This window comes from Pleurodeles waltl, chromosome 1_1 (genome assembly GCF_031143425.1).
Source record: "Pleurodeles waltl isolate 20211129_DDA chromosome 1_1, aPleWal1.hap1.20221129, whole genome shotgun sequence".
Taxonomy (NCBI): Eukaryota; Metazoa; Chordata; class Amphibia; order Caudata; family Salamandridae; genus Pleurodeles; species Pleurodeles waltl.
This window is the reverse complement of record NC_090436.1, coordinates 133,549,711-133,573,888: the sequence shown is the minus strand read 5'-3', so window position 1 is coordinate 133,573,888 and position 24,178 is coordinate 133,549,711. Positions and strand designations below refer to the sequence as shown.

The 24,178-nt window shown below is 47.6% G+C and overlaps 1 protein-coding gene across 1 annotated transcript in view; it reads right to left on the bottom strand.

The window, feature by feature from the left end:
- KATNAL2 (katanin catalytic subunit A1 like 2) overlaps positions 1 to 23,845 on the bottom strand; it is a 266,628-nt gene extending 242,783 nt beyond the window's left edge. The window contains exon 1 of the mRNA XM_069218894.1: positions 23,705 to 23,845. Within this exon, the coding sequence (XP_069074995.1) occupies positions 23,705 to 23,815 (111 nt within the window). The 5' untranslated portion in view covers positions 23,816 to 23,845. The remainder of the gene's footprint in view (positions 1 to 23,704) is intronic.
- Between the last annotated feature and the right edge of the window lie 333 nt (positions 23,846 to 24,178).

The following is a 24,178-nucleotide window of genomic DNA, read 5'->3' as shown; positions in this document are numbered from 1 at the left end:
CGGATCATGTGGAATCCGCGATCCTACATTTACACATCATCCGCTCCTATTACCCTATCTCGTAAACACAAAGAACATTTTCCAAAATTACTGCTGTCCAATAAATAGCGCTAGTGGAGTGCTGTGGATAAGAGAACATGAGACTAGGATAGAAAAAAATATATAACGCTTATAAGAGAGCGTGAGTGTGGGTGAGCGAAAGTGAAAATATGAGTGAGAGGGGATGAGTGTGTGAGTGAGAGAGCGGCAGTGAAAGTTTGAGTGACAGTGAGTGTGTGAGAGAGGATAAGTCCCATGAATCCCCGGACTTGCTCACCACCCGGCCGTCTTTAAGGTGCTTCATCGAGCCACGATCTGTGCGCCAATGCAAAAAGGAGAGCTGGCAAACGCGTGCTAACAATATAGCATAAAACGGAATTATTGGCTATTAGAACTTCAGCATTTCTGAGTTTAAGAAAGGCCAACATTAGAAATGATTAGCAGCTTTGGTAAAAGATACAGTATTAACCATAGGTGCGCATTGGACTCCTTGATGTCAAGAACCCAAACTATGCATCCTTAACTAAGAATATTGCGATGACGGACACTGAACGATTCCTTTGTTTCTGGTGCCATCTAGTGGAATGAAATGAGATGAGCCTCATAAAATTATTAATGACAAAAAATGAGCAGCATTTCCTAATTGTGTGCAGAGCACAGATTATGTAAATGATCTAACATAGTTAGAAAGAATTTTATTAATTATCATGAGACTTTTACGAGTTAATGTTATTGTCAGCTGGTCAATGCGCGTCTGATTCAGTGGGTGCCTTATCTGATTTGGCGCTTAGTGTAACTGGTCGGATCAGTGCTTAATTTGTAAATAAAAACGTGCTGGTGCCCAAAACACTCCTCTTAAACACGCGGCTGCTGCAATTAAATGTGGGAAGACTGACTACTGAGGCAGCTAATACTGAAGCCATCTGGGGCCTCTTCAATCCCTTTACAGCCACTCTCTGCCCCTTCAGCTCCCTCTTGCAGCTTTCTGCTTTCTCCCATTGTGACACTTGTTCGTTTTTTTCTTCCTCCGTCTTTCCCCTATGTGTCTTTTGCTCTCAGAAAATAAGCGCTGGCCCTCAAAAATAAGTGCCGGTGCTCCGAACCGGGAACAACAAACACAAATTAAGCACTGGTTGGGATGATTTGTATGACACTTTGCAGCCTGGTAGTATGTGCGTGGTTGGTGAGATAGTTGACTGTGAGGTGGCCGATGTTGGAGCCGCTGGTGTTGTTCCACAGACCTGCACTAATCCTAACGCAGCGACTTCATACCAAATTTACGCAGGCGTGCGCCGCGAAGAGGGTGCGGGGGCTAGGAGAGCGCTTTATTAAGTACATTCCCACTTTAGCTCTGTCAGTTGATTAGATAGACTATCGAAGGAAAGAGACGGGTTTTTAACGCTTTTTGGACGTCAAGGTGGTAGGCAGTTTCACCCTCTGATGACAGGTGTGCTAGAGTTTTGCAGTCTGCGCAAACGAAGCACAGTTTCCGAAGACTGAGGATTGCTTTGTATTTCATTGTACCACACAACCCACTAAGGAAACTGGTCGGCCTACGGGAGCTGGTGCAGCACTTCCGTTTATCATGCACAACAGCACTTAATAGAAACTCCTCGCGCCACTCACACATGCTGGAGCCCTTACTAAGGAAGAGACCAGCGTAACACCGAGTTACAGCTGGACATGGACTATCACTCACTGCAGTAAGCGCATCAGTCCTCGATGCCAACGGGAGCATCTGCCGCGACTCCAGTGGGTGTGTCCTAATGTGCACCAGGCAGCCCAATCAAGGGTCCGCCCTCTCCAAGTTCCCGTTCCGTCCACAAGCACGCCGTTGAACTTTGGGACCTCCTGGACTCCACAGCCCCGGACGTCGCCTTCATCACGGAGACATGGATGAACGCCTCCTCTGCTCCAGACATCGCTACCGCCATCCCCGAAGGCTACAAGATCTCCAGAAAAGACCGCACCAACCAAGTAGGAGGAGGTGTCGCCATCATCTTCAAAGACTCCATCAGCGTCACCACCTCCACCGAAGACCCCCCCCTCGCCGCTGAACACCTGCATTTTCAGATTCGCACCGACCCAAGGACCACCCTCAGAGGATCCCTCGTCTACCGTCCTCCCGGACCTCGCGCCTCTTTCAGCGACGCCATCGCCGACTTCATCTCCCCGCACGCCCTCGCCCCACCGGACTACATCCTCCTAGGCGACCTCAACTTCCATCTGGAACAAAACAACGACCCCAACACCACCACCCTGCTCGACAACCTCGCCAACCTCGGCCTCAAACAACTGGTGAACACCGCCACCCACATCGCCGGACACACGCTCGACCCTATCTTCTCCGCCAGCAAACACGTCTTCTTCAGCCACACCTCTGCCCTGCACTGGACCGACCACAGCTGCGTCCACTTCACATTCCGACGCGAGACCTCCCACCTCCGCACTGAACCCATCCCTCGTCGACAGTGGAACAAGATCCCTGAAGAGCAACTCTTCTCCGCTCTCGCCGCCAACCAACCCACCCTCACCACCGACCCCAACGACGCAGCTCTCAACCTCACAAACTGGATCTCCAACTGCGCTGACAACCTTGCTCCCCTCAAACGCACGCATCGACAGACCAACACCAAAAAACCTCTCTGGTTCTCTGACACCCTCAAAGAATCAAAGAAAACTTGTCGTGCCCTTGAGAAGGCCTGGCGCAAGGACCACACCGCTGACAACATGACCGCCCTCAAGAACGCTACACGCGAACACCACCACCTGATCCGCACTGCCAAAAGGAACTTTTTCACCGACAGACTAGACAAAAACAGCCACAACAGCAGAGAACTCTTCAGCATCGTCAAAGAGTTCTCCAACCCCAGCGCCAGCGCCAACGCCGTCACGCCCTCACAGGATTTGTGCGAATCCCTCGCCACTTTCTTCCATCGCAAGATCAGCGACCTCCACGACAGCTTCGGACACCAGACCCAACCATACACCACTGAACCCGCTTCCCCGGACATCACCCTCAACAACTGGACCCACATCAACACGGAAGAAACCAAATCCATCATGAACTCTATCCACTCCGGCGCCCCTTCGGACCCCTGCCCGCACTTCATCTTTAACAAAGCCGACGACATCATCGCCCCGCACCTCCAGACCGTCATCAACTCTTCTTTTTCTTCTGCTACCTTCCCCGAATGCTGGAAGCACGCTGAAGTCAACGCCCTACTAAAGAAACCTACGGCTGACCCAAGCGACCTGAAAAACTTCCGCCCCATCTCTCTTCTACCTTTCCCAGCCAAGGTAATAGAAAAGACCGTCAACAAACAGCTGACCACCTTCCTGGAAGACAACAACCTGCTCGACCCTTCACAAACCGGATTCCGAACCAACCACAGCACGGAAACCGCCCTCATCTCAGTCACAGACGACATCAGAACCCTGATGGACAACGGTGAAACAGTCGCCCTCATTCTCCTCGACCTCTCGGCTGCCTTTGACACCGTCTGTCACCGCACCCTAATCACCCGCCTACGCTCCACCGGGATCCAAGGCCAGGCCCTGGACTGGATCGCCTCCTTCCTCGCTAACCGCTCCCAAAGAGTTTACCTCCCTCCGTTTCGCTCAGAACCCACCAAGATCATCTGCGGCGTACCTCAAGGCTCATCGCTCAGCCCGACACTCTTCAATGTCTACATGAGCCCCCTCGCCGACATCGTACGCAAGCACGACATCATCATCACCTCCTACGCCGACGACACCCAACTTGTACTCTCCCTCACCAAGGACCCCGCCAGCGCCAAGACCAACCTACAAGAGGGTATGAAGGACGTCGCAGATTGGATGAGGCTCAGCCGCCTAAAGCTGAACTCTGAAAAAACGGAAGTCCTCATCCTCGGCAACACCCCGTCCGCCTGGGACGACTCCTGGTGGCCCACGGCCCTCGGCACCGCACCGACCCCCGCAGACCACGCCCGCAACCTCGGCTTCATCTTGGACCCTCTTCTCACCATGACCAAGCAAGTCAACGCCGTGTCCTCCGCCTGCTTCCTCACTCTCCGCATGCTCCGCAAGATCTTCCGCTGGATCCCCGCCGACACCAGAAAAACCGTGACCCACGCCCTTGTCACGAGTCGCCTGGACTACGGCAACACCCTCTACGCCGGGACCACCGCCAAACTCCAAAACCGCCTGCAACGCATCCAAAACGCCTCGGCCCGCCTCATCCTCGACGTACCCCGCAACAGCCACATCTCCGCACACCTGAGACACCTGCATTGGCTCCCAGTCAGCAAAAGGATCACCTTCCGTCTTCTCACCCACGCACACAAAGCCCTCCACAACAAGGGACCGGAATACCTCAACAGACGCCTCAGCTTCTACGTCCCCACCCGCCCCCTCCGCTCCGCTGGCCTCGCACTTGCTGCCGTCCCTCGCACCCGCCGCTCCACGGCGGGTGGGAGATCTTTCTCCTTCCTGGCGGCCAAGACCTGGAACTCCCTCCCCACCAGCCTCAGGACCACCCAGGACCACTCCGCTTTCCGGAGACTCCTAAAGACTTGGCTGTTCGAGCAGCGATAACCCCCCCTTTCCCCCCTAGCGCCTTGAGACCCGCACGGGTGAGTAGCGCGCTTTACAAATGCTAATGATTTGATTTGATTTGATTAACAAATGCTTAATAGGCTTTATGTTGTGATCGGTGACAGGTCATTGCCCAAGATTGATCCAGACCTTCTGCTTGTCTAATCTAAGACAGTGTAGTTTTTACCTCTGTTTTGGGGTGTGTGTGGGGGGGGGGGGGGGGGGGGGGCAGCATCAGGTGGGCTGTCTAGAGGACCACATCTATTCTGAGAATCATTTGCACCCAGTCTTCCAGAGAAGTGGGCGACCAGCAGGGACAATGGATCCCTCTGTGCCTGGGCAGTACCACCTCCCACCAAACCATTCCACAGAGTCTGTTTTCTGGCATGTCTGAGGCTGCCCAGAGGCGATCTCCTCCTGTTGGAATTGTATAGTCTTTTTAGGACTAGGGGGCACCCTCAAATGATTAGAGAAGGGTCTGGGCTCATGAGCAATGATCACTCTGTTAGCCTACCCTCGGTTAAAGGTACCATCCTCTCAAACAGCCCAATGGCTCATCCTCATGCAACTCACAAGATGGAGCATTTTCCACAACTGGAAGGTAATGTTGCACCTGGCATTACACTGGCACGATTGGAAATTTCACCTTTCAGCAACGAATACCTGTTACTGCTTAATCGGGTATATTTTACGGCCTTGGGATTGCTGCAATCTTGACCTGTCACCTCTTCATCTGCATCCCAGATTGGGTGTCTCTGTGCCCGTCTATCGGTGTCTGGTAGTGAACATCAGCATTTGATAGAAAGCACTCCGACCGGCCTTTGCTTCAGCAGAAACTGGGATTGGTGCTTGATATTCACTGGGGCAGCGCAGTCCTTATTTGCGAGTGTCAGATGGCAGCCGTTCTCAGGCTCTTCTCTTACCGAGGACGTGCAGAAAAGATGCTCTTTAGGGCTGCCACCTTCCCCATAAAAATGGCACCGGTTTAACCTTCCCTGTTCCGGAAGGGCGAATGGCCAGCAGGTGAAAAAGTTTGTGAAATCCTCAGTACTCGACTCTTTTTCTTTAAAAATCCTTTAGAAAACAAGCATTTACATTGCAATGGGTGTCGCGTTTGCTCGAGTTAGAACGATTAGTGTTGAAAATTCCTAACTGGACTTTTCTTGCCACACAAACTGAAAATAAAAAGTTAAAAAACAGTTGACATAAGCGAACAAAATTTAGTACTGTGAGCGGAGCAACAATATAAGGCATCCAGGTGCTGCAAGCATTTTACAGCGCTGCGAGATGCAGGCACAAGGGCCCAGATTTCCCAAAATCCACTCAATACAGTGCAGTAACTGCACTTGCTGTGCTGTGCTGTGTGAAAAGGAGACAGCAGGACAGTACCATATCTACAAACCCACAAACCCTTGCGCTAAGGGTGGGTGCAATCTGTAAGGAATCGTTTTTGTACTGGGAGGGTTCTACTACAGTACTAAAACTATCCTTTAACACTTTCCCTGCTTCGTACGTGTTCTGTAAAATGATACATGCATGCAAAGTACTACAAAACAAGGAATATTCAAATATTTGTCCTTGTTACGCCTGCCTTGAGGAGGCTAAGATGTTGACAGAAATCCCTGTCTACAAATGTTTGGAGACAGGGATTTGCAACAAAAATCATGGCTGGTTGCATGGAAATACCTATGTACCACCCACCATGGGCCCCCTTCATGCAAAGTAAAGCAAAGCAGCCCATACTAATGTTTAGAGACAGGGATTTACATCAAAACCCATGGCTGGTTGCATGGGAACGCCCATGTGCCACCCAAAATGTGCCCCCTTTTTCCAAAGTAATGCAAAGCAGAGCATAGCGCACCTTTACTTCATCTTGGGAAACTATCCAACGCAAATCCCGATTTGTGTTGGATAGTAAATCACTACATTACACTTTTCATTGGATTTGCATTACAAAACTAACGCAAACCCTGTGCAAAGCCTCAGTAAATCGAGACCCAGGTGGGTAAGGGTGTGCATTACCGTCACAAGAGGTGTAAAGCTCGGAGGTGCATGGTCTGCTTCATGCTCAATGCAGCCTTCCATGCACTGCAGGACTGTCTCAGTGCACCCAGCAGATCAAGTGCTTAGAGGGAAAGTGCTGAAGGTGCCTGGAACTAACAAGTGGGGTGGACAATTTGGAATGTATGGCTAGGGCTGTGAACCAGGACACAGTCGGTCTACAACAAGTGATGTCAGGGACAGCAAGAACAGCCAAAAAAGATGCAGCAAATCTACATGATGCAGAGAGAATACGAATGGTCTGGTGAAGAGAGTGCTGACCTCAGATCCTGATGCCAAAGATAGTAAAACAAAACCAGGGATCAATCTCGGCTCCTCCCATTTATCAAAATTTTGTCATTAGGATGAGTGAGCCCATGATATGTACTTTGAACAAAAGCTATTGCATTTCATTTAAAAGATTAAAATGTTGCACCCTGTATAAAAGAACCTAGGCCCCTTTGGTGAGGAGGGCCCCAGAGCTCAAGGGGGGCCACCCCCTGCGCAGTACATTGGTTCTGGGGGAGGAGGACCCCCTCAATGTACTTTGCATGGGGCCCCCTCAAGTTTCCTCACGCCACTGCCTTACCTCAAAGTTCTTCAAGAGCATTGTCTTCAAAGCTGGGCCCAGATATGTTTCTAAATAAATGCCTCTCAATGCAATGATCTAAACTTCAAGGCAGTGCTGCTTGCTAGTGGTGTTACTGTATTCTGCAGAGAGTAAGGACAGCCCACCTTCCAGAAAGTGCACAAGCTTCACAGCTTCACCATGACGGCCGTGACATCACCTTAACCCCCGTTTATCCTTCCAGGTTGCAGGCAAGTGTGCCAGGTAAATGCGGTCAGAAACGTCTTTGGCAAACTTTTTAGGCATAATGGAGCATAGAAAACAGATGATGCAGAGCTCTATAGATTGGTCCTCCTAGCTCAGAGTGTAGGGTGCAGGTCCCTGTATGCGAGGGCACACCTGTATCAGCAGAGATGCCTTTATGAATTTCAGTTCCAATGCACTGGACTTCATAAGGGCGGGGAAGCCATTTTACTTGTGTACCTGTGGTCCAGCTACATAATGGTAATCCCAAACCTAAGCATGTTTGGTATTAAACATGTCGGACTCATACCCCAGTACTAATGCCAGTATTGGTTGCATGATTCTATGCACTCGGGGGTCTCTTTAGAGGACCCCCCCACTATTGCTCCTACCAGTCTTTCAGGGTTTGCGGGCAGCCCATGCTGCTGCAGCCCCTCAGACAGGTTTCTGCCCTCCTGCTGCTTGACCAACTCAAGCAGGGGAAGGCAGAACAAAGGATTTCCTGTGGGAGGGGGAGGCAACACCCTCACCCTTGGAAATAGGTGTTATAGGGCTGGGGAGGGGTAGCCTCCCCATGCCACTAGCTGGCTTCGAAGGGAACATTTAGTGCCCTCATTGCATAATCTGGTTTGCACCAGTCCAGGGACCCCCGGCCCCTTCTCTCGTGTGAAAGCACACAAAGGAAAGGGGAATGACCACTCCCCTGTCTATCACCACCCCAGAGGTGGTGCCCAGTGCTCCTCCAGGTGACCACTCGATTCTGTCATCTTGAAAACAAGATAAGCAGAGGACAGGTGACTGACGTCAGTGATGCCCTCTGACAGGTGGTCACCCTGCAGAACGACCAATCCTTCTGGAAGGACTATTTAGGGACTCCCTTGCGGGTGGGTCTCCAGATTTGGCGTGCAAAACTCCACCAGGACTCCTCTGCAATGGCCTCTTCTGCTCCTGGCCAGTGGAACCGCAACTGGACTCTTCAGGAATCAAACAAGCCTGCAACTCCCGAGACAAGCTCGCCTTGCAACATTGTTTCTCCGGCTCCTTCCAGCAACTGCAACATTTTTTTTTGTTTGTATGTTTTTATAGATTTTTCATATAACAGCTAACTAGATATATGTTACAATAACCACATGTTGTTTCAATGTAGAGGTATATCTAGCATGTCATTTTCTAACTGTAGGTGTTCCAATAGCTCTACTAACGGATTGGGTCTATACAGATCAAGTATTCATAGCAAAAAGAGTAAGAAAGAAAGATAACCATATTCTTCTAGATTACATACATCATAACAGTACCGTTGATATTATCATTGCTGGTTGTTGACAGCATGTCTGACATCAGAGCAAGGGTCCCCGTTTTAAAAGTCAGGTCATTAATGTCGTTCAGTGGTTCATACCGGTTCTCATTATATATATTTTGTCAGTTACAAGCACATCAAATATCTTTTGACATTCCTGAGTCTTACTATACATGGATTTCCGGTGTTGAGACATTGAATTATGTCTCTCCTATGGCTAATCTCAGAAAGGACGCTCATCATTCTTGGCTTCTATTTTCACCACAAAAGCATCCCAATATTCTCCACCCTTTACTGGTACCCCTTTCAGTTTTATAGTTGAATAGAAAGCAGCTTCAGCTAATGCCCATGCCAAGAGTGTTCTCAGCCACTCCCTCACCTCCGGACCAGCCAGTGCTTTCCAATGCATAGCTATGTGACGTTTAAATAAGATTACAGCCAAGTCAATGAATCTACGAGTGTGTTTGGCCTTCAGATTGATGGTTTGGATTCCCAATATGCAGGAGTCCGGGGTAAGTGACAAGGTGTGTTCCGTAAATTCACTTTCCAGCAACTGCAACATTTCTATAGCTGTGCATCCTCTGGGGTCAACAAGACTTCCGCTGCACCAAAGAAGCAAGAAGGAATCTCCCTTGGAGTGAAGGAGTCACGCCCCTGCATCTGGCACCTAAGGCAACGACAACCAGCTGCTGGGATCTTCTGCCATCCGGCTCCAGGAAGATTTTCCAACACAGGTGGGGTGTCTGAGTGGTCCACTTAGTCCTCTCTACTTGCTGTCCAACTTGGGAGGCGGTGAGCCAGTGTCTCTCTTTGCAGGACAGTACTTCGGTGCACCTCGACTCTTGCAGCATCCAACGCTTGTTGACTCTTGCTTCGAGGGATCTTCAGGCTCCAAGTAGCCCCAGCCTTCAACACTTCATCCTTGCAAGGACAGTCTCCCCTCTGCTGCTCCAGCAACGTGGAACTCCTCTCCAGGTGTGCGCACTGGGCCTTAGTGCAATTTACTGTGCCTGCTGCCAGTGGGTTGCCTGTGGAGGCTGTGACTGCTTCTGCTGGCTCTCCCGACTGCTGAGGGTCAGGCCAGACTCCTCTCCAAAGGTCTAGTCCCCTGTACCTTGCTGGTCCTCTTTAGCTCTGCAACTATTCTTTTGCTCCAATTTGCAATTACAAAGACTTATTGGTGGTCCTCCTGACCATTGGCCAACTGCAACCCGGCGACCAATGTGGGACATCATCTGCACAACTCCAAGGACTTCTCTGCAGCTCCTGGGCTCCATAGCTAATCTTAATCTTCCCTCGTCGACCTGGTTCTTCATCCACAGAAGGGTGGGTAGTGGCTCCTGCACCATCTGGACACTCCTGTGTGGACTGGACTCTGTCAGGTCCTCTTCTTCGGGAATCCACCGTTGGGTTCCACCGGACTGGTCTTACAATCTTCCTCTTCCTAAATCCTCTTGTTAGTCCTTGGGAAGACCAGGTATTTACCTCTGCTCTCCTGGTCACTGGGGTCACTTAGGTACTCAGCTCTTGGTGTCCCGAGTTCTCCCAGCTCCCCTCTAACAACTCCATATCCTTAGGTGGGGATCTTCACTTCACATTCCACTATTTTAGTACATGGTTTGGCCCCCCTATAGGGCCTTAACTATTTTTCACTAATTTCTGTGAATGCTTGTTGTTTCTTTATGCTAATTCCTAATACTTACTATATATATATATGTGTGTGTGTACTTACGTCCAGTTGGGAGACTGCCTATAAGTAATCCAGTTAAGTGTTACTATAATGAAGTACCTTTATTTTTGTAGCACTCAGTGGTTCCTTTCAGGTGTGCTAAGTTGTTGTGTGACTGCTGTGATATTGCAAGTGCTTTACACTACTCCTAGATAAGTCTTGGCTGCGCACCACAGCTACCACTATAGAGCCCTGGCTTCCTAGACACTGTCTCACTAACTAATAGGGGTTGCCTGGACCTGGTATAAAGTGCAAATCCCATAAGTGTCCACCACACACCAGGCCAGCTTCCTACAACATCAGTCCATGACTGTGTGAGTAGAAGGATGATCTTATTTTAGAAGAGGAAAAGTGAGGTAGGGGGTACTGTGAAGAATATCATATTGTGTCAAATGCAGCAGATCTATCCTAAGCCCTGTCAGAGTTTACTAGGAGCTTCTCTGCCATTCACTTGGACATCCCGGTTAGGTGTCCTGTGGGGAAGTGTTATAGGGGGAAGGAACATATGGGTCAGAGGAAGGCCGAGTCTCATTATCTCAGACATATCAGGGCAGCTCGGGCTTATTCTCTACTTGGAAGGCAGCATGGGGCAAGGGAAAGGAATAAACCTGTAAAAAAAGACAACAACAGAGGACAAACATATAAAGATACAATTAAAGAAAAAGGTGTGCAAATGCAAAACTAAAACTTCAGATACCTAATTTTATGTCAAGACCGAGGCTCCTATTATGCTTCCTAATCAGCTGGTTTATGATTGGTTATGATGATCATTGTTTTCTCCCATTGACTAGAATGTGCTGAGCCCTTGGGAGTTGTAGTTTTACGTTCTTGACTGCTGCTATAGAAATAAAAGCAAGATGAGAAAGCATAATAGCAGCCTCCGTGTCTTTAATTAAGACTTTCCGTCATAATTTATTAGGATATTCTACAATACTCTTATTTGCCCTGATAATCAAGGATACCACAGACTGCCACATTCTACTTCTGCAATAAAAGAGCCGAGTTTGCAACTTAAGACTGGCAAAACAGGAGGCCAGCTGAAGTGCTGCTTATATGTATTCAGCAGCCTCATTAAAGGAGTTTTGATGACTATGGGTAATCCAGAGTAGAGGTAGCCTAACATCTAAAGGAGTATGGTTAGGAAATGTGATCTCTGATACTCTTCGAAGCCTGGCTGAATGCTTTCTTGTGATGTTACCCCAAGTTCTGCCTGACCTGTGAAGTTCCACATCTAGCTAGACTTTATCCATTAGCGTTCCTACTCTGACACACAACCACTGATGCTTTTCAGTATTAACTACTGCAACTTTGTCCTGACCAGTCTCCTCAAACTACATCTAGTTCTACTAAAAGCAGTTCCACATGCAACAGCACTTTTTGTTTCTGGGCCAAAAATGAATGACCATATCTTTCCAGTACAGTTAATGCTCCGCTGGCTTCCCATTAAGGCCAGGGCTATGTACAAAATGACCTGCGTCACTTACACGGCCCTTTACACTTCAACTCCTTATTACTTGGCTGCCCAGCTAAGGTGATCTAGTGGGTCCAAGCCATCGCAATGATGAATTTCTGCTTCTGGAACCCCCTTCCTTTAAAAATGAATGATTTATAGTTCAATCCTCCTCAGGGAGTATGATCAGAATCAGGAGATGATTACCTTCAGGCTTAGTCATCACTACCTCCCTGACAATCTTTAAATCCAAATTGAATTACTTTCTATTCTATCTACAAACACTGGTAGGCTTTGATTTTTCCCTTTCACTTGCCTTGAGGATTCTCTCTCTCCCCCTCAATATTACATATTACTTCCTGAGCCTGTTCACATTTTGGTAACGGAGAGGGACTCACAATTGCAGACAGAAGCCACAAAATATCATGAAGCATAGACCCATGGTGTAAGAAAATGGCTCCCTGTTGCAGTTACCCCCCACGTTTTGCCTGATACTGATGCTGACTTGACTGAGAAGTGTGCTGGGACCCTGCTAACCAGGCCCCAGCACCAGTGTTCTTTCACTAAAAATGTACCACTGTTTCCACAATTGGCACACCCCTGGCACACAGACAAGTCCCTTGTAAAAGGTACCAGTGGTACCAAGGGCCCTGTGACCAGGGAAGGTCTCTAAGGGCTGCAACATGTGTTTTGCCACCCTTAAGGACTCCTCACCTAACAGATGCACACTGCCATTGCAGATTGTGTGTGTTGGTGGGGAGAAAAAGGCAAAGTCGACATGGCATCCCCCTCAGGGTGCCATGCACACAAGATACTGCCTGTGGCATAGGTAAGTCACCCCTCTAGCAGGCCCTACAGCCCTAAGGCAGGGTGCACTATACCCCAGGTGAGGGCATAGCTGCATGAGCAATATGCCCCTACAGTGTCTAAGTCCATTCTTAGACATTGTAAGTACAGTGTGGCCATATTAAGTATATGGTCTGGGAGTTTGTCAAAAACAAACTCCACAGCTCCATATTGGCTACACTGAATACTGGGAAGTTTGGTATCAAACTTCTCAGAATAATAAACCCACACTGATGCCAGTGTTGGATTTATTTAAAAAAATGCACACAGAGGGCATCTTAGCCCCCTGTATTTTACCCAATCCTTCGGTGCAGGACTGACTGGTCTGTGCCAGCCTGCTGCTGAGAGACAAGTTTCTGACCCCCTGGGGTGAGAGCCTTTGTGCTCTCTGAGGACAGAAACAAAGCCTGCACTGGGTGGAGATGCTTAACACCTCCCCCCTGCAGGAACTGTAACACCTAGCAGTGAGCCTCAAAGGCTCAAGCTTCGTGTTACAATGCCCCAGGGCACTCCAGCTAGTGGAGATGCCCGCCCCCTGGACACAGCCCCCACTTCTGGGGGCAAGTCCAGGGGAGATAATGAAAAAACAAGGAGGAGTCACCCACCAGTCAGGACAGCCCCTAAGGTGTCCTGAGCTGAGGTGGCCCCTGCCTTTAGAAATCCTCCATCTTGATTTTGGAAGATTCCCCCAATAGGAATAGGGATGTGCCCCCCTCCCCTCAGGGAGGAGGCACAAGGAGGGTGTAGCTACCCTCAAGGACAGTAGCCATTGGCTACTGCCCCCCAGACCTAGACACACTGCTAAATTGAGTATTTAGGGGCGACCCTGAATCCAGGAAATCAGATTCTGCAACCTGAAGAAAGAAGAAAAACTGCTGACCTACAAGCCTGCAGAGAAGGAGGAAGACGACACTGCTTTGGCCCCAGCCCTACCGGCCTGTCTCCAACTTCGGAAACCTGCTCCAGCGACGCATCCGACAGGGACCAGCGACCTCTGAAGCCTCAGAGGACTGCCCTGGACTACAGGACCAAGAAACTCCAGTGAACAGCGGCCCTGTTCAAAACCAGCTACTTCTTTGCAACAAAGAAGCAACTTCCAAAGACTTCACGTTTCCTGCCGGAAGCGTGAGATTCTACACTCTACACCTGACGCCCCCAGCTCGACCTGCAGAAAACCAACACCTCAGGGAGGACTCCCGGGCGACTGCGAGCCCGCGAGTAACCAGAGACGACCCCCCTTAGCCCCCACAGCGACGCCTGCAGAGAGAATCCAGAGGCTCCCCCTGACCGCGATTGCCTGTAACAAGGGACCCGACGCCTGGAACCAACACTGCACCCGCAGCCCCCAGGACCTGAAGGAACCGAACTTCGATGCAGGAGTGACCCCCAGGCGACCCTCTGCCTTGCTCAGGTGGTGGCTGTCCCGAGAAGCCCACCCTGTGCCTGCCTGCACCGCTAGAGTGACCCCCGTGTCCCTCCACTGAAACCTATAGAAAACCCAACACCTGCTTTGGACACTGCATCCGGCTGCCCCTGTGCCGCTGAGGGTGTGTTCTGTGTGCCTACTTGTGTCCCCCCCAGTGCTCTACAAAACCCCCCTGGTCTGCCCCCCGAGGATGCAGGTACAGAGCATCCCTGTTCTCCATAGGTGCCTATGTGTTTTGGGCACCTCTTTGACCTCTGCACCTGACCGGCCCGGAGCTGCTGGTGTGGTAACTTTGGGGTTGCCTTGAACCCCCAACGGTGGGCTGCCTATGCCCCAGAACTGAGACTTGTAAGTGTTTTACTTACCTCCTAACTTACCTCCCCCAAGAACTGTTGATTTTTGCACCGTGTCCACTTTGAAAATAGCTTATTGCCATTTTTACAAAGACTGTACATGATATTGTTTTCATTCAAAGTTCCTAAAGTATCTAAGTGAAGTACCTTACATTTAAAGTGTCTGATGTAAATCTTGAACCTGTGGTTCTTAAAATAAACTAAGAAAATATATTTTTCAATATAAAAACCTATTGGCCTGGAGCAAGTCTTTGAGTGTGTGTTCCTCATTTATTGCCTGTGTGTGTACAACAAATGCTTAACACTACCCTCTGATAAGCCTACTGCTCGACCACACTACCACAAAATAGAGCATTAGAATTATCTAATTTTGCCACTATCCTACCTCTAAGGGGAACCCTTGGACTCTGTGCACACTATTTCTTACTTTGAAATAGTATATACAGACCCAACTTCCTACACATGGGGTAAGAACCCAGATTTTAAATCTAAAAAGCAGGACACGCAATGAACATGGAAATAGTACTAGAAGTAGGTACCAACCACCGCCATTGAAAGGCTGCAAGGAATAGCAGCAGCACAATCATAGAAAGCCATAGAGAAGGGCTTCAGGGGTGGTGTACTTTGCATTATTTCAGCACGTTTTTACTTGCACAATGAAAGAATAATAATTCCTCGAGTAAGGTATTTAATATTATACTGATAAAGTGGGTTCAAAACGACTATTTCTAACATTGATAAGAGGATGTAGCACTACATTTAATTCTTTTGTGAAGATCTCAATTGAAAAACTACTATAAAACAATGCTAAACGAAATTCTACATTACAAAAAAGAAGTAATACTATATATATATATATATATATATATATATATATATATATATATATATATATATATATATATATATATATATATAGCAGTGGCAACACATTACATAAGTATTAATTGTTGGGAAGGGCACATATAGGGCCAGATGTATCAATCCATTTTGCATTCGCAAACGGTGCGAATGCCTGTTTGCGAATGCAAAAATGCCTTTCAGTATTTATGAAAGGCATTCGCAACACAAATTTAATGAATCGCTAAAATAGCGATTCCTTAAATTTGCGAGCCCTTTTAGAGAATCGCAAATTGTGATTCTCTAAATAAGAAAATCGCAAATAAGGAATCCTTATTTGCGATTTCTAAACCACATGTATCAAGCAATTCCTTAATGCGAATTTGGCATTAAGGAATCGCAATTACCATCAAGTAAAACTTGGTGGTAACCATGTGCAAATTTTAAAAATGCATTTTTTAAATTGGCATGTAACGCACACATGCCCGTTTGGCATGTGTGCGCCTTACATGTCCCCAAAAACTTTTTGGGGTGCAGCTGAGGGGGCCTTAGGCCCCCAGCACCCTGGGGTTTTGCATTTCCAAAATTTAAAATTGCAGTTGGGAATTCGCTATTTGGGAAATGCAAAAAAATCTTAAATATGGGCCTACAGGCCCATACTTGCGGATGGGAGCTGTAACGCTATTTGCGATTCGGTAATAGCATTTGCGATTTTAAAGAAATCCCTATTACCGAATCGCAAATATGATGCATAGCATTTTGCGAATCAGAAATAGCGATTTCTTAAAATTTACTATTACCGATTCGCAAAAGGCTTTTTTTTATACATCTAGCCCATAGTTTTAAATTTGATGGGCAGGAAATGTTTAGCTTTGACATGACAGCATATTGAGACTGAACGCCATCTGAGAACATACATAAGGGCAAGGGCTACCGTGAAATGGAGGTCGAGGAAAACAGAATTAAAAAATATTTTCAAATGGAAACTTAAGGTTTGTGCAGCCTTGTATGCAAAGTTGTTATAAAACTCATATGTGAATTCCATGGCAGGACCGGAGGCTTCGGATTATGCTATCTCTTTCTTTACTGTTAAAATCACAGCAGCCAATCAACACTTAACAAGATCAAAAAACTACATTTCCCATGAACAACTGCAGTCCACACATTGACAAATCCCCTATCGGTCCCTCTGTATATATGTCCCTGCGAAAGCAGTCCTTCCTCTTTTCTTTGCTGCTCACAGCTCAGATAAGTAGACATTTCACTTTCATATTTGGTTTATGGTGATTACATGGTATACATAGTGTATTAATTTGTCAGCGTGGAGTGGGAGCATGGCTGACCGAAGCGCTCGTTAGAGGATCTCATCCTCTTACTGTGGGCGGACGGCGCGTGCGGTGCCTGTCGGCACTCCGCATTCTATTTTTCCTTAATACCACTTCACCCCTGGTGTGGTACTGCCCATGTTAGAACGCCCAACGGGGTGCATAAATGTTAAGGGTTTTTACCCCTGCATGGTCTCGCCTGTTCGGGCCCTTCGGTCAGGGAGAGATGATAGGACGTAGTCCGTCCTCTATTTTTATAGACACGCGCATTGCACAGGGATTGTTTCCGGCACTTTTACAGTGTCACATCGATCCACGGTAGCGCATAGAGTGCAATTTGCATACCTGGCATAATTTTCAGATCAGCAGCCTCCAGAACGCTCAACGGGGCGTACTGCTGTTCAGGCTTTGCCTACGGGATTAGCAGATGCTCCCTCAACTGTCAATTTTCTGGCTGACTTGGTTCTGCCCTTCTTGCAACCAAATAAAGATATTTTATACAATATTTAAATACCTGCTGGGCATATCCCCCCCTTGAACTCCTGCTTTCCGCTGGTTAATTCAACTATGGTGTACTACGCCGCAGAGGACGACCACTACCAGGACACTGCTGAAGTGCCTATAGAATAACAAATGGAGGAGAGATTACTTGAGGCCCTGGAATATCACTTCCAAGATTCAGTTAATCAGGCCCTCATAAAGGTTCTGAAGCCATTTTCTCAGCCCCTTATGCGCTTTGGGCAACATGAGCTCTTGGGGAGACCCCCCTCGGAGAATGAAATCAGGGATGACCACATACCAGATGTGGGTGTTTCCCAGAGATTTCCTATGGGTTATGCTTCGTCTGCCGAAATATTGTCACACATTGCGGCATCTGTACTCAAAGATCACGAATATGGGCAATATTCTAACCTAGACTCCTCTGGATGTTTCTCTTTACCATCTTCACAAGCCTGTGAATCTTCCTCTTCGAATTCATCGGAATCCGATAAAGAGCATGCTGATCCCAAACCGGCTAAATGCAAGAAGTAAACACACCACACTGAAGAGTCTCCTGCATTAACAAATCTATGCTTTGATCTGGATAATATCATCCATATCCATTCTTTGGAATGTGTTCCCTGTCCAGAAGTTGCCCATTACATGTAGGACAGATTACGTAAGAGGTTTGATAAAGACATATGCAGTACTCCATGCTCTGAGTGTCCTCGGCCTGCTCTTTTAGATAAGGTGCCCGACACCCCTTAACTGGATCCTAGTATGGCCACGTTTTTAGAGAAATTTGCAAAGGACCCCAAGAAGGCCTTGACAGAGCTTGGAAGGGGTCCCAAGACAAGCTTTTAGACATTGCAGGACCACTCACAAAGATTCTTGAGTTGGCGGTTCAAGCAAAAGAGTCTCACGCTCCTTTAAACCCAGAGACAGTTCTGGAATGGGCTCAGAGAGCTATTTGTATATTAGGCAACGCCAACTCCGCAATGTCCTCAGAAAGGCGAAAGTCTTTCCTCATGCGCATTGATCCAAAGTTAGCAGAATTGGCCTCAGTGGAGGCTGGCTCTTTGGCGAACGGCCTACTATTTGACGAAATGTTTGTGAAAGATTTGGGGAAATATGTTGCCACATTTTCAGCCTTGGATAAAGCGTAAACGTCCATAAAGAAAATGTTCAGTGAAGGCCTTTTTGTCAGGGCCGGACGCTATAGAGGTCGAGTGCCAGGCCGTGGAACATTCCAGGCCTCCAGTGGTTACCCCTGAGGCCAGGGCGGCTATCAAATTTCCTCTACCTTCTACCCCACCAGATATCAGAGAGGTCGTGGACGAACTTATAGAGGAGGGAACCAAAACGTCTCCAACACTGCGGACGCCGCCACTACAGGTAAGCGTAATCCCATTTTCAGAAGTGATTCTAGGGAGAAGGATACAATAGCATGTCGCTGCATGGGAAAATATCTCTTCGGACCCAGGGGTCCTTCAAATAGTTTAAGGTTACAGGCTGGAGTTCTACTCCATCCCTCATCAGGTGGCTCCTCCTCGTCCCATGCATTTTTCCCAACCAGAGAGCGGTTTTATAGACAAAGAGGTCGCTTCTCTGCTCCACAAACAAGGGATTGTACAGACGTCCCCCCATCCCGGGGGTTTTGTCAGCACGATTTTCTTAGTATAAAAGAAAGGTGGGGGTTCCCGTCTGGTTCTCAACCTCAAATCTTTCAACTCTTGGATAGTGTATGGCCACTTCAAGATGGAGTGTATTCATCTGTTACAAGATCTCCTACAAGAGGGCGATTGGTTAGTACGCCTAGACCTCAAAGACACTTTTCTCACAGTCCCCATTTACTCTCCGCACCGTTGGTTTCTCCAGTTTCACTAACGGTCTTATTTTCCATTTATCTAACTGTTTTTGCCTAGGCCAGCACTCTGTTCTCAAATAACACATTCTTGATCACTCTGTGCTTCTTCCAAGGCTACAGCACGGTACATTGCTGGTGAACGTGGTAGAATTTTTGTCTTCAACATTCGTAGAAAACACACATCCTTACGTAGGAACATTTTCTCAGAACATCCGCTGTGTTATTATAAAAACACTTCCTTGTCCCTTACACATTATAGGGAGATACCGGCCAGGGAACCACGACTGTATGCTGATTGCTTCGCTACAGATGCTAACGCAGACCGCAGGCCTTTGCTCAAGTATAGAGGTTGATGTTTTCTCAGGGGAACCTGAAGGGCAGAATTAGAGCTTAACATGCTGTGCTCTATCATAGCCTAGGTAGGAGCTAGTTTATTGATTATAGTGACAATATGATAGCGTTGTTTTTATGCTTCACTCTTCTCATAACAATTCTAATACTGTCATGTTGTGTTGTCCTGGTTATTGAAGCTCACGCTTTGCTATCTAAGATGCAGTTGTTTTATTAAACTCATCATTGAAACATATACTGCTTCTGTTTGTCATTTATATATGAGACTGGATTGTAAGTGAGAGAAACAGATGAGACCTGAGTGACCACGACTTCCCTGAGAAGCCAAGTATCTCATGCGCTCGGCTGCCCAGTCATCACTATCCTTGGGTAGAGATGAGGCACTGCTAGTTAGCCGGAGCAAAACCTGGATTGGAGCGACAGGTGTCAACCGCAGTGGGTAAGACTTAGGGGGTCATTACAACCTCGGCGGTCTTTTCACAAGACCACCGAGGGACCGCCGTGCTGAAGACCGCCAGTGGTGGCGGTTTTCCGCTCGGCGTATTATGACTGTTGGCAGCTCTACGTCGTTTTTCCGACGGAGAGCCGCCAACAGCCATAGTGACGGGTGGCAGGGAAGTGGAGGTTGCTCCACCACCACCGCCACGCCAACAGAACACCGCCCAGTGAATCACGTCCTGTGATTCGCCGCGGCGGTGTTCTGTTGGCGGTGTGGTGTCGGCGGAGCTGCCCCCATGGCTCCCGTCCCCTCTCGGAGGATCGCCGGAACAGGTAAGTCGATCGTCCGTTAGGGGAGGGGGGTGGGGGGGTGTTGTGTGGGTGTATGTGGAAGGGGTGTGTGAGTGCGTGTATGCTTGCGGGGGTGTTGTGTGATTGGGAATGAGTGCATGTATGTCTGTAGGTATGTCTGTATGGACGTGCGCGTGTATGTTTGAATGTGGGTGTGCGTGTCTGACTGTGTGTGTGGATGTTGGCATGTATGTCGGTGTGTGTGCGTGGATGTGTGTTGGTGGTGCCTGCGTGCGTGTCGAGTGTGTATGTGTAAGGTAATGTCGGGGGTCGGGTGGGGGGTGGGGGAGACCCCTATCAGTGCCAGGGAAGAAATTCCCTGGCACTGATAGTGCTTACCGCCATGTATTTCATGGCGGTTCCTACCGCTGGAAATCCACGGCGGTAAGCCGGGTCGAAATACCGGCGGTGGTATTGTCACGGCCGCCGGGCTGGAGACCCAGGTCTCCAGCTCAGCGGTCGTCTCCGCCCTGGCGGGCGGAACGGAGAAGCGGCGGATGACCATGGCGGTAACTGCCATGGTCATAATCCTCAAAAAAAAGACCGCCAGCCTGTTGGCGGTCTTACCGCCACTTTAACACCGTCCACCAGGGTTGTAATGACCCCCTTAGTCTCTCACACTGCAGGCGATTCTGCCACTCAAAATCCAGTAGTCTCATTAGAATAATGAAGGACTACGCAACACTATGTTCTTATTCCAATCTTGGGCCCCATCCACTCATAAGCTATGCGAGTCTGCTTGGAAGAGATGAGATGGTTGGTGTTGAGAACGGTGTGTTGATCCCTTGGGGACAACCATTAACATGATCAGTTCGGAAAGAAAATTAACGGAGTCGCAAGGATTGGCATACAGGATATTAATAGTTTCAGGTCTGCGATTTCTGCAGGTCATTTGCATTTGGAGGGAAAACCTGTAGGGGAACACCCTTTAGTTTGTAAGCTACTTAGAGGAATAAGGATGGTGCATCCACCTCAACCCAGATATTCCAGTTTATGGGATGTAAATGTTGTTTTATGCTTCTTACGGGCATGGCCTTGTAATGAATACTTGTCTTAAAAACAATTGTCAGCAAAGCTTACCCTTCTTTTATGCCTCGTATCCTGCAGGCGTGTGTCAGATGTTAGAGCTCTGGATTTATCAGGTGGAGTATTACTCCTTCGGGAGTCTCTTTTTCTATTTACTGACGTACCAAAACAGATTCACGTTGCATTTCTGAACCAGCGTTTCCTCATAATGCAAAATTGTGTGTAGTACAATGTTTAAAAGCTTACGAGGCTGTGACCAGAGAGTGTCGTAGAGACACCCAGGGTCAGATGTTAATATTATTACAGAATCCATATAAACCAGTGTCTTCAGCTACTTTGGCAAGATGGGTTAAGTGGATCCTTGGGTAGGCTGGGATTGATATTACTAAATTTGGTGTGCATTCTGTTAGGGGTGCCATGGTATCCAAAGCTTTTTGCGTAGGATCTTGTCTAGAAGACATCATGGCTGCAGCAGATTGGTCTTCAGATTCTACCTTTAAAGTATTTTATCATACGCCTATTGTCGATGTAGCTTCTGCAGTGGTTGATCAGCTTTAAACTAGCATAATCCGAAGCCTCCAGTCCTGCCACAGAATAAAAAAATGTGTAGCTGTTGCTGCAAGAATTTTCAATTCTATTAAGGACACGGAGGCGAGGATTATCCCACCCAGTTGTATCATATGAATATGCATAATGTTATGATGATGTCATGTTCAGTCAGAATATTAAAAGTTCAAATGCCCACCCACTGGATTTTATGATTATCAAGTACGATGTTATTAGTATGCTTCTTTGTTTCTATGTTTGGACAATAAATGAAGGAATGCCCAATGTCGTATGAAACATGAGGTTCTGGACAAGAATTTGGAGTAGAGTTACACATCTGGAGGTTTCTGCACTACGCGGTGGTTCCAGTATGGTTTAAGGTTCCTGTGGTTAAATGTTTTCTGGTTTGCAAAGAAAGAGGAAGGACTGCGTTAGCAGGGACATATATACAGAGGGGCCGATAGGGGATTGGTCAATGTGTGGACTATAGTTGTTCGTGGGAAATTTAGTTTTTTTGATCTTGTTAAGTGTTGATTGGCTGCTGTGATTTAAACAGTAAAGAAAGAGATAGCATAATCCTCGCCTCCATGTCCTTAACAGAATTGAAGATTCTTGACAACAGCTAGAATTTTTTTTATTATGCCGCACAATCTTCCCAGGAATGGTAAAAAAACATAATTAAGATCGCAAGTTGGTTGACCCGCCAAGCTAATACTAAGTTTTATGGAAAAATCACAACACTGTGGACAACTACGTATACAGACCAGATGCAGTCATAACACCACCCAATGAAAACATACTGGGTTGTACAGAAAAGGCAAATACAAGCTACTAAGTATGCTATGCGACTATACCCAGTGCAGCAATATGTTATACAAATGGTTATGCTTAACACTTTAGATGGAAGCCTATGTGCCGGTCATGCTCACATCTCTCTCGGTGCAATGAGGAAGAAAACCGGATGATTTCCTAAAGGCAGTGGTTTATACAAAAAATATGCCACTGAACTAGGATTCGAAATAAATGACATGCAGAAACTGAGCGCTGGCTTAAGTCGGAAACTGTTTCGTTGTGTGCTGTTAAACACTCCAACGAGGACATTTTGCAGAACCTTGAGGAAACAGCAATGACAAATGTGGCCCTTTCACTAAGGCAGCGACACGCTTGCTTAAAAAATATCAGAAACCACACGTACAGCAAACACCCTGAACTTAAACGAGACCGCTGGTCGTGGTTTCATTTAATAATAAATACAGCGCTGTACTACCCAAAGCTACACGCATGCGCAATAGGACCACATTTCTAGCATTGGCCATGATACGGTCAGGTAAAGACGCCGTTCGCTAGCGCGCAGCAGAGACGTAGAAACACCCAATTTACTGTTCCACCTCAATCGCTAAAACATTTGGGACCTACAACTTTCAGAATATCTCAGATCCTGAAATATTTTGGATATAGTGAAAAATGTTCCATGTTTTTTAAATCCGTATTGAATTTTGATAAATTAGCGTCTCAGCACAACGTCGGTAGCCCCCGTCCCCCCCCCCCCCGCGCAGCTGATGCACCCGCTAAGGCAAAATCTACTAAATCCAATCATTAGAGGTATAAAAAGAGGCAGCGGTCTTTAGACCCTTGCGTTTCCTTGGAACAATGTTCCTGCCTGATCCTAACATGGCGCCGCCCCCTAATGTAGTTCCTGCAAACCCGGCGTGCACGGTTGCCATGGCAACTGTAAACTTCCTACCAGACGCACAAATCCTAACGCTATTCTGCAATAACGGAGACATGTACCAAACGATAAGGACCTGTCCCTAGCACAAAGCACTTGTCAACAAAGACTGCCCAGAAACTCCACCGTGCTATGCCTCCAAACGGCCATAGCCTCCCCGCCCCATTTAATCCCCGACTCACCGCCTCCCGGGTTTGGGATGCCGTCTTGATCGCCTGATACGAGAGCTCCATGGTGGTCTCCCAGTGCCTGGGGCAGACAGTGAAAGCAAACAGAAGAGCTGACCGGGGCATCTACTGCAGCTACAGAAACAGAAGACGGACAAGCTAGTGATGTTCCCTATCAACCAGTCTGCACTGTGAACACAAAGGAGGTACTAGGAGCCAGAATCAGGGCAAATTGAATTCTCCAGCTGTGATCATTTTGTTTATTTATCCATCTGGCTGAGCTTGAAGTTTCAGGGCACACGCATGGCATTGGAATGCTGTAATTTATGGGGTTAGTCTTGTTCTGGAAGCCACACATATGAGAGGACAGTCATTAAACTACATGGATTTTTAGGTCTGACTTGACAATGCAACTTCCACCTGACTTTTTAATCTACACCAATATTATTCTACAGTTTTTTGCTTCCACACAAACACATATGCTATTTA